This window comes from Otolemur garnettii, unplaced genomic scaffold (assembly GCF_000181295.1).
Source record: "Otolemur garnettii isolate 467f Iridium unplaced genomic scaffold, OtoGar3 scaffold00006, whole genome shotgun sequence".
NCBI classification, from domain to species: Eukaryota; Metazoa; Chordata; class Mammalia; order Primates; family Galagidae; genus Otolemur; species Otolemur garnettii.
The window spans coordinates 26,421,690-26,433,462 of record NW_003852401.1 but is presented as its reverse complement, the minus strand read 5'-3'; the positions used below and the strand labels follow the sequence as shown (position 1 = coordinate 26,433,462).

General features: G+C 43.2%; 1 protein-coding gene across 1 annotated transcript; it reads right to left on the bottom strand.

The window, feature by feature from the left end:
* Positions 1-2,462: 2,462 nt before the first annotated feature.
* Positions 2,463-3,785, bottom strand: LOC100956964 (forkhead box protein D4-like 1). Its single transcript, XM_003782925.1, has one exon. It carries the CDS (start codon positions 3,783-3,785, stop codon positions 2,463-2,465), a length of 1,323 nt encoding a protein of 440 aa, XP_003782973.1.
* Positions 3,786-11,773: the final 7,988 nt, after the last annotated feature.

Here is an 11,773-nt window from a genome sequence, read left to right as displayed (position 1 = left end):
AGAAGACGAACTCGTCTGCTACCCTCGAACTTTGATCTTTTGAGTAGCTCAATAGCGCGGTGGTTTTTAACCCCAGCTGCAGGACGCCCCGGCGCGGAATGGGCCTGGAATCCAGAGCCTGGGTTAGGACAGCAACCAGGTCTGGTCACCGCGCGGAGTACGGCGCTTTCCCGCCACGCGCGCTCTGAATATTTGTAGGGCTGCGGCGCCGCTGCCACAAAGCCTGGGCTGTGCCAACTGGGCGAGCTGCGGGATTGGTGTTGGCAGCACCAGGAGACCCTGCACCCGGGGAGCCAGCCGGGTCCCACCCGCCCGCGGGTCCTCCTTCCACGCTGGTCCCACCCGAAGGGCAGACCTCTCTGCACGGTCTGGGCGCTTCCAGCCAAGTGAACTGGAAGAGCCATGTTCGATTGGAGAACATTTAATTTACTCCTCCGCGATTATTTTTTTAAATTCATCATTCGACATGGCTTCGTTAGGAGGTTTGGGTCGGCCAGAATCAAGCTCTGACTCTCATGTTAGTGTTTGTGCTGCCTGTAACATAGTTACCCATGTTGGTGTCTGTGCTGTTCAGACTTTGGCAAGGGAAGAAAGAAAATTTGAAGAAAGAGCGTCAAGACAACCTTGAGAAATCCACTCTGGGTTCAGCTGCTGGCTCTCGTCGGCGCTCCCAGAACGTTTGTTGACTGAATAAATGAATGAAGGTAGCTCTGGAGTTGTTTCACACTAAGGGCAAAGGGAACTGGAACAAGAACGGGCGAGAACTTAACATTAAATAGGACCCCTCTGCTCTTCGTTTGTTTCCAAACTGTTAGATTGCCCCCCCCTCACATCCCAAATTTGCTAAAAGTGGTCGATTTAGGACGCTGCTGCTGCTCTGTGGGCGGAGGCTACAGTGAAAACGAGAAGAGAATTGGGAGTTCGCGATCAGGCCGCTACCAAGGGTAGTAACTGCTTGGGAACTTTCCAGAATAGCCTCGGGACCGCGGGAACTGCAAGGAGAGATCTCAGGTAGCGAGTGCCAAAAGAAGAGCCAAATGATTTCGTAGAGAAGGGAAGCTGGAGTAAAAACCTCCCAATTAGACTGCTGTAAAAAACGGGTTTTCCTACCTCCCCAAATGAGACATGCACAGCTGGGAACGGGAATGGATCCAGGAATATTCCCACATTCGCCGAGTGGCTTCCCTGAAAGCTGAGTGGAATGCACTTCTTTTGAGATGCGAATCCTGCTCCCAACAGGGAAAATGTCTGTTCTCTACAAATTTATTTTCTTAAAGAGGCCTGATAGGCGTTCTCACCTGGTTTCCCTCCCGCTAGGTCACCTGAGGCCAAGTAACAGCTAAACCTTTCTGGTTGCAAAACGCTTTCAGAAATGTTTTAAGAAGAAAAGTTTTGAAAATTCTAATGCTTTAAAAAACATATACTGTATCGCCCTCTATTTTCCCTGAATATTTTGGCCACTCCATTGCAAACTGACCCCAAACTGTCCTTTGGTTTATTCAGGAAGAAAAAAAAAAACCACTTTAGAAAGACGGAAAATAAATGGAGAATATATTTACATTTTCCCTAATCCTTCTTCTAGATGAATACTAAATCTCCTATTTTAAAAGCCAGGACTTTTTCAACCTCAAATATTTAAAAATTTAAAAAGCCATATTAAAAAATGAAATGTTTCTGCTATCTATAATAAATATGAACTGTACAAATACATTAACTGGGAGAAGAGAATATAAGTTTCAAAAGAAGTTTCATGGTCACAGTGGAAGAGTGTAGGGCACACCTCTTGGGTGTGGAGCACGGCTACAGGAGGGACTCTACCTAACAAATGGAAACTTTGTACCCTAGTTGTTTGTACCCTCACAGTAACCTGAAGCTTAAAAAATAAAAATTCCATTTATAAAGTGCAATAAAAAAACGAAGTAGTGCAGTAACTTAGCATTTTATTTCGTCTATATAGCGAGGCTTAGTTTTAGCTCCATTAAAGATGGCATGTTAGACACAGAGATAAGAGATATAAATGTTCCGAAATTTAAAGTTTACTTCTATTACATATCGCTATCAGGAAGACACGGGGGTTGTCACCATTTTGCACTCGACTTGTGAATAATACTTGCAGTTTCTTGAGAGTGAAGAGAGGGGAGGGAATATGTTTTGTATTGGAGACGGTTTTTCTTTCTAGACCTGAAATAACACCCCACTCACGTTCACAGGTCCTCGGGAAATGTGCAAATCCGGGTAAGTGATGGAGGCTACAATTGAAGGCAAAGCCATGGCGACTACACATCCTTTGGAGTTTACGTTTAGGTTGTCCTAAAAGGAACAGGGATCCAATTGGTCGTTTGTAACTGTTTTGCAGTGGGGTGAGGGGACAAAACTAGTACTTGCTGCCGGTCGCTCCGCCCTCCCACCCGGCTCCAGGTGTGCCCTGCATAGTCTCCCAGGTAACTGGGCGTGAGTGCCATTCAGTAGGCTGGCAAGGTTCCCTCTCCGCTCAAGGGGGAGGCCGGCGATGTCAGTCTAGAACCCTCTGCGGAGTTCTGGTACTTCATCAGGGCTGCGGCAGCGGACAAGTGACGATCCAGCAGCCCTCCCTTGCTGGGAGCGCAGCTGCTGGCGCAGTCCTGCAGTTGCTGCTGCTGCTCCTGCTGCAGCAGCAAAAGGCGTCGGGCGGCGGCGGCGGCAGACACGTGCAGCAAGGGGGCAGTGGCCTGGTGATTCAACAGGCTAGACGGGCGCTGTAGCAGGTGGCAGTAGCCCCACGGGGCCGGGGGCAGACTCTGCGCGGTCCCTGTACCTCCTTCCCTGACCCCTTGCATGATACTCTCGATGCTGAAAGAGGTACATCCACCTCTCAGTCGCGAGGCCAGACCCTTGCCCTCTTCCCAAGGCTGGGAGCCCGCGGAGGGCTGCAGCGCCGGGAAGACGCCGGGCCTCTCCAGGTCTGCCCCTTCTGATTTCCTCCGCGCCGTGGCACAGGCTGGGGCCGAGAGCAGCAGATAGCGAAGGGGATGCGGGTGCAGCAGTGCGGTCGGGCGGCTGCCCGGGGCGGCAATAGGGTGAGTCCCCGGGACAGGAGGGGCTGCGGATCCGAGCAAGAGGCCCGGTTGGGGACCTTGCAGGACGGTGGGTGCAGGGGCCAGAGGGAAGGGGTGGTGCAGGTGGGCTCCCGGGGGCGGGTGGTGGCGCTTGAACCGCTTCCTGCGCCGGAGAAAGCTGCCGTTGTCGAACATGTCCTGGGAGGCGGGGTCCAGGCTCCAGTAGTTGCCCTTGCCCGGGTGGCCCGGCTCGCGGGGGATCTTGACGAAGCAGTCGTTAAGAGACAGGTTGTGGCGGATGCTGTTCTGCCAGGCGGGGAACTTGCGACGGTAGTAGGGGAAGCGGCCGCTGATGAAGGCGCAGATGCCACTGAGCGTGAGGCGCTGGTGCGGGCTCTGCAGGATGGCCATAGTTATAAGCGCGATGTAAGAGTATGGGGGCTTCGCCAGCTGAGGGGCGTCCCCAGAGGACGCCGCAGACGTGGTCGGTGCCTTGAAATTGGCGCCCAACTCTGCAGGGTCGCTCCGGCGGCCGCCGCCCTCGGGGCACTCTCGGGGAAGCGCGCCAGCGCCCCGCCGCGTCCCCTGCGGCTCTAGAAACCGCGGGCTGGCCTCCGACTCCGGGTCTTCCTCCTCCTCCCCGGCATCTTCGTCCTGTCTCAGAACATAGATCTCACCATCTTCTCGGTCGGAGCCCGGGAGGCTGCGCTGCCGTGTGGAGCGCGGCCGCCCAGCCCTTGGCAAGTCCATGGAGGAGCAGGTCCTGCAGGCGCAGGCGAGGCGGCGGCTGCCGCTCACCTGGCTTGGGGTGGGCTGGGACCGAAGCCTGGGATGAGAAGCAGGAACGCTCTCGGTTACCCTGTTAGGTGTCCGTCCGCCTGTTCTTCCTACCCTGTGTGGACTGCCCCCTTTATACCTCTTCTTCCCTACTTCCAAGCAGTGCCACTTCTGACGCATCCAGTGATGAGGTCAGCTGTGCAAACACCCACCCAGGAAGAGCCCTCAGCCCCCTCCTCCTCGCGCCCACCCGCCACCAAGGAAGATGCTCCGTACTTCGGGCTCAGCCAGCCGGTTGACCCGTCTTTGAATAGGCTCTGTTAATACGCTTTCTTTTCTTTTTCTTTTTGTCCAGGGCTGGGTTTGAACCCACCACCTCCGGCATATGGGGCCGGCACCCTACCCTTTTGAGCCACAGGCACCACCCCTGTTAATACGCCTTTTAAAAGGACAAATGAAAACGAGGTAGGTGATACTCCTTATGGCCACCTCGACATGCGCTCTCTCTAGAGAATAGAATTAGGGGGGACACTGAAATGTATACTGCGTTTGTGAAAGAATATGTGACAGTCAAAAGTCTATTTTCGTGTTTCATAGCTGGTCAATAACCCGTTCTCATTGTCCTCGTTGAGAACGGTATGCTGAATTATTTCTAATGTTTTGACTATATCCCCCGAGTGCAAGGGGCAGGGTGTCGGGGTGTGTTGTGTTATCATTACTACTACTACTACCCTCCTCCCCAAAATCTTCTCCTTGACTCGAATTTTCAGAAAAGCCTGAAATGTCGTAGCATTGAATTGTGGATGTTTAGGGTCGGGGGAAGCCAGGCGGGCTAAAGAGGAGTCCTCTAGCCCCTTATAGCAGTAATCTTCCAACTTCTGTGAACATTTAACCACAGTACAAAATACACCACGATCTTACACAAACATGTATACATAAAGGCATTCCACAAAGCAATATACTTATACTACAGGGATCACTGATAATTCTTTTCCGTTTTGTAAATGGCCACAAATAACTACATTGATTTTACCACATACTAATATGGGCCCAGTTTGAAAACTCCTGTTTTCAAAAGTGGCCTCATGCAAGGGATGCCCCCAGTTTATGAAGGTTTCTTTACCCCCTCCTTCCTTCCTTCTTTTCAGAAATGTTTACTGTAATAATAATAAGACTTGGAAGTTCACTGAGGCAAAGGATGGGCCACTGTTGATGGCTTTAAATCACTGGGTCATCATTCAAGTATCCACCATGGAGAACAGCAGTATGACAAGAGCTGTTTACCTCACTCCCCTGAGTGGTATTTGAAAGACTTCCTGTGCCAGAGAAAGTGTTATTTATTTATTAATAACAAGTAAGCACTTGTTTTAAAGTAGCACTACAGTGAAATAATAGTTTAATGTTTGATATATAACTAAATAGTAAGCCATAGTATATATTCATAATTTAAAAGCCACCTACTGGGGAAAAATTTCAGGTGGCATCTAATAAAAAGAGTATAATACTGTATTAAACCATTGATTGCCAATATATAGTGTTTATAAAATGACAATTTTCAGTGAGAAAGCAGAAACCAACTACGTGGGCAAAATATAAGAAAAAGTAGTTTAAAGTAGCCAGTGTCTTGTAGATACAATTGGGGAAAGAGCTTTCTTGCAGATCTTTTTAAAAACTTTATCCTCTTTACTCCTGAGGTTTTTACTAAGTTTCCCCATTTTATATGCAGCTTACAGGATAAATAGCATGTTTTCAGCCTAACAGATTTGTGTTTGAATCCCAAATTTACCAATTTGTGCGATCTACAAAAGGAAGCTCCAGGAGGGCCAGGACAGGTGTCTCATTCAACTTTAAAATCCCAAATGCCGCCCTCTCCCAGCCCCCTGCAGGTGAGGCACATCTCCCATCAGTTTAGAAATCCAATTACCTCAGAAAGGGAGTATTGTTAGTTTTCCTAGAATCAACTCCTATAGGGGTCTAGGTTATTTAAAAATGAAAGGAGAAAAGTGCTCAGAAACAACCCCCCACACATATACATTGATGGAGGTATGTCAAACAGGGCACAGGGGACAAGTGAAAGAGTTCCCAGTGGCCAAAGCTGGGATAATTAGAGCAACAAAATAGATCAGCATTGGATTATAGCCAAAAGTATAAAATATGTGTCCACACAGATAAATGATTAAATTCATAAATGGAAAGAAATCCCTTGCAGAACTTCAAATAAGTGATGAAGATTCTCCACCCTCAAGGAGGGAGAGCCTAACTCCCCAATCCTTCAGTGCAGACTGTGCAGTGATTTCCTTGCAGAGTAACTGACAGTGGAAAAACTTAAAGTACTACACTGGAGAAGTGATCAAGTGGAAGAGTCAATAATAGTCATAAATCATGTTGATAGTTTACACCCTAGGTGTGATGCGATCACCCCAAAATCCACAGTCTAATTATAAGAAAAGCATCAAATTCTATTAATTAAATAATAAAGGAACATCTGTGTATCTGATCAGTACTTCTGAAAACTGTGAAAATCATCAAAACAAAGAAAGTCCAAGAAATTGTCACAGCCAAGAGGAGTCTAAGGAGACATGATTACTACGCATCCTGGATGGGTTTCTAGAATAGAAAAAGAATATGAGGTAAAAACTAAGGCTATCTGAATAAACTATGGGCTTTAGTTATCAATATTGGCTAAGTATAACAATTATACCACATTAGTGTAAGATGTTAGTGGTGGGAGGGATATGGGAACTCTGTACTACCTGCTCAGTTTTTTGGTAAATCTAAAACCGTTCTAAAAAATACATCCATTAATATGAATTTAAAAAATAAACATAAGGCAACAAGGACAATAGCCAAGAAATGGAAACTCAAATGTGCAACATCCAATAAGTAGATAAGTAAAATGTGTTATATCCACACAATGAACAATTATTCAGCAATAACAAGGAAAGACATACTGATACATGTCACAACGTAGATGAACCTTGAAAACATACTGCGTAGAAGGAGTCCAAACAGCAAATATACAGAGACAGAAAGTGGGTTGGGGGCAGGTCAAGGGGAAGGGGAAGTAACTGCTAAGGGATTTAGGCTCTTTTCTTTTTGGGTGATGAAAATATTCTGGACTTAAAAACTGATAATAGTTGTCTGTCTACGGATATTCTAAAAACCATGAATTGTACACTTTAAAAAGGATAAATTTTATGGTATGTGAATTATATCTAAATAAAGTTGTACCAAATACATCAGTGTAAAGATAAAGAGCTGTAGCGAAGAAAACTAAGTTGAATGCTTTGTTCAGACTCCATACTGGAACATCATATAAACAAGAAAAAAGCCAAAGGAACTCTTACTGCCCTGGCTCATCAATTCTGTAGCTCCTGCAACATTTAACACGGGGTCTTGTGCATAGTGGGTACTCAGTCATGTCTGTTGATTACCTTTCTCCTAAGGCTAAATAGCTGTGGGTTTTTTTCTAGAACAAAAGTATCAGGGGTTCATAAGATGCCATCCTAGTTTGAAAAACAAACCTTTCTGAACTAATCTACAGAAGGGATGGTGATGTCTGGTTTCTCCTTATTCCAACCTAAAAATTAAAAGCAATTTGATCATCAGCAGAGTTAAGGTAAGGTTAGTTCTAATATTAAGACTAATTCTGAGAATAGAATTCCAGCATATCTTTTTTCTTATCTAAGCAGTGAGTTGTGTTGCCAGACATTCAAGGGCAGAATTCATTTCTTTTCACATCACCCCTACCAGTTGTAGGGGTGACTTTCCAAAAGTCATTTCAAACCAATCTAAAAATGAAATTTTCCCACATATACCAAAGGAAACAATTCTTCAATTCATAGAAAGCAGCCAAGCCCATAATGTTCCAAAGTATTGATCATCATTTTAAAAGCCTTTTATTTTATTGATTATTGCCTTACAAAATTCACATTCTAGGGCAGGGATCCTCAAACTTTTTAAACAGGGGGCCTAATGGGCCGGACTGCGGTCCTGGTCCTGGGAGGAGTCAGCTGCTAAGCAGGACAGGCAGTGGCAGCAAAAAACACCTAGCAGGCTGAATAAATGTCCTCGGGTGGGCCGCATGTGGCCCACAGGGTATAGTTTGGGGACGCCTGTTCTAGGGATTATAACCTCTAGGAATAAAGATATTTTTGTTTATTCTCAACTGCTACCCAAGTCTGTAAGAACACTTTTTAAACATTAAGATACTGTATATCTGCTTGAAGCAAACAGCCAGAGAAAGAATTCTGGATAGTGTGGAAGATAATTAAAAGCCCCTCTGTTGCAGTCTGCTTAGGAGTCTAACAAGAGGAAATAAGCTATTTGAAGGGTCTTTTCTAATTCACACATTATTGATAACTGCTGAGAGAAGGGAAACTCAAAGGTATCAAGCACTTTTACCAAGGTGACCCTTTGGATTCCCTAGCCCACCCTCACAACATGTGCTAATGCTTTCTACAGCTATCTTAAACTCAGTACCAATTTTCTTGCCCCTCTCACTCACGGCTGGAGAAAGCGTCAGCGGCAATCATTTGTTTTAAGGTTTGCAAAAGCCTGAACTGTATGTATCCAGCCTTGTTGGAAAAGCAAAATTCACATAGGTAGAGACTCTGTATTCAGGGCGCTTTAGTCCTTGGAACAATTCAGAGATTTGCACAGTCACTGTCATTTTATGAATAAGCAGCAGAATCTCAGAGAGATTTAGTGATTTATCCTGTGTTCCTTAATAAACTATAAAAGTTTTAGATGAACCTTGATCATCATCATCATCACCATCATCATCATAACACCCTGTAAGTCTTCTATGGCAAGCAGAATAATGGCCCACATCATTATTATTATTATTATAAAAATAAAACCTCTTCAGGATATCTATAGCAAGTTCCAAAGTCTCCCAAAAGTAGAGTTTAAACTATGGCATTGATTATTGAAAACGACTTCATTTTGGGTAAGTAAAAATAAAGAACAGTACAATGCACCCTTAAATATATATATAAATAATATTAAAAAGTTTGAAATCCAGTTAATATGTTAACTTAGGTTTGGGAAGATGGGTACTTTCATGTACTACTGTATGAAGGCAAAAAGGGCAGTCATTTGGAAGGGCAGTTTATCACTATCTACTAAAAAATACAGATATCCAAATCCTAGAAGCTAATGATTCTACTTTTATTTATCTAGCAATAATATGTATGATAAGTAGTAGGCATGAATGTTCTAGAGAAACAAAGAGGCAGACATTGCAGCACTATTTGCAATGTCAAAAACAGAAACTTGATTCATCTGCTGAAGCAATTACCCTCACATCCTTTCTCCAGCTTACACTTCAGGGGCCACTTCCCAGGGTATCAAGAATAACCCAAACATTTACTGTGTCCTACAAGGACAACCTGACCTGGCTCCCAACTTCAATTTCATCTCATACCTCTGCTTTCTAACCTTCCACCACGGTTACCTTCTTCCTGTTCTCCCGACACACTCTGCTTTTGAGCTATTTGCTCCATTTATGTAGAGACTCCTGTTTTTATGAATGACTCCTTGTCATTTGGTTTTCAGGAGCCACCTCTCAACAGAGAAACCTTCCAAGACCACTTGGTCTAAAGTTGGTCTTTATTTTAATCAGCCTGCTGAGGGTTGCATTCCTTTTTCATTTATGTGTATCCCCCACCAGAACATAGCAACGTGAGAACCTGGCCTTTATTTGTTGGATGCAACTTCAGCCTCTAGACTAGCACATAGGCAAACCGGAAGCTCTCAAGAAATGTTGTCATTAAATGAATGTCTTTTATGTTAAACTATGCACTTCTGTACAGCAAAGAATAAAAGAGATTTATATGTACTGTCATGGGAAGATTTAAGACTAGTAGTTGAGTTTGTATTTTTTAAGCAAAATCCATTGTAATACATAAAAAATGAAGTTTTACCATATATATGCACATTATAAAAATAAAACCTTCCCTTAAAGATATTTATGGCAAGTTTCTAACTTGCCTGAAGCAGCAGCTTAAGTTATGGCTCTGATCCACCCTCAGTAGAGTGCTATGACGTCACAGCTCACAGCAACCTGAAACTCTTGGGCTTAAGTGATTCTCTTGCCTCAGCCTCCCAAGTAGCTGGGGTGCCCACCACAATGCCCGGCTATTTTTTTTTTTTGGTTTCAGTTGTCATTGTTGTTTAGCTGGCTCAGGCAGGGTTCAAACCTTCCAGTCGGTGCATGTGGCCAGCACCGTAACCACTGTACTATAGGGACTAAGCCTATAATGTTGCATTTTTAAAATGAAAATGTATTTATGCAATATGTGTATAATAAACAATAATTAAAAATAAATATATTTTTGAGCAAGACATAAGTTTTATAAATACAGATTTATAATATGAATGTTTGCAATAAGATATTTATAAATAATGTAGATTAATATACATTATTTCAAACATTTCTCCCACAACAAGACCACTAGTTATAAGCCATTTTTCATGGTCTAGAACAGAAAAATCTAGACACTTATTTGCCAAAAAATATTATAATTGTGACCACATTAATTATAAAACAAATTTAAATTGCTAGGAAGAAGAAAATATTTACTCAGGCTCTGCTATGTGCTAAGAGCCAAGCTGGGTGTAACAAATCCATTTAATCTTTGAATGGTTGGTAATACCACTATCTCAGAGTAAATGCTCTGCCCAAGATTACACAGCCAAGAAGCAGAGAAGCTGGAATTAAAGCCCAGATCTAACTCGAAAATCAGATGACTTTCTGTTGAACAATTTGCTGCCACAAAATAACTGTATTCTCTCAACCATGAACTAAGAGAACAGATTCTGAAGGCAACTGGGTGAATACACAGAAATTATACTAAAACGGTTCAGAATAAAGGAGAAGGAAGATCTGAATTATCAAACTAATCGGTAGACCCAAGGAATAAAACAGCAGTAACCAACTTCAGATAATTTGACCAATTAGCTTTCTACTGCCAGCCACTGAAACCATCCCAAATAACACAAATGTAACTCCTTTATCAATATTCTAGGGAAAAAATTCTGAAGGCCATTTTGATAGCCTTCTTTGACATTTAATACCACTAGTAAAATCTACTTAAAACTAAAAGCTCTACAACAGGAATCTTTTAACTATATTACAAAATAAATGGCTGAAGTTTCATTACACTGACTTCCAATAAGGCTCAGAACTGATTAAGAATAGAAAAGAGAGTTTAATTTCTTTGACTCAGATTTCTTCTACTTTTTTGTCTCTAGACACAACAGATCTTTTATTTCATTTCATAAAAATAATGACATTATTTACTTGCTTTAAAAATTTTTTTGTTAATAACAATCATTTTATCTCTGCAATTGGCTGAAGTTCTAAGGAAAAATGACAATACTGAAGACAGTTTTACTATTATTATTATAAATAACTTTGGTGGGTGAGAAATTCAGCATTTGTAAACTCCAAAGCCAATTCTGAAAGGTATTTTTGAAAAACATCTGTCTACAAATATATACACACACACACACATATACATATGTGCATATGCACACACTACTTCAGGGAATATTTTATTGCATGAATGTAAAATGGTTTATGGTACAAATTTACTAAATTTAATGTATTTTGTAAAATAAATACTATTTTATTTTTTTGTAGAGACAGGAGTCTCACTTTATCGCCCTTGGTAAAGTGCCTTGGAGTCGCAGATCACAGCAACCTCCAACGCCTGGGCTTAGGTGACTCTCCTGCCTCAGCCTCCCAAGTAGCTGGGACTACAGGTGCCTGCCACAACGCCTGGCTATTTTTTGTTGCAGTTTGGCCAGGGGCTGGGTTTGCACCCACCACCCTTGGTATATGGGGCCAGTGCCCTTACCCACTGAGCCACAGGCACCACCCAATAAATACTATTTTTAAAGCATACTGGAACTTATAACAGAAGTAACAAGAAGAATAGATGCTAGAAATACTT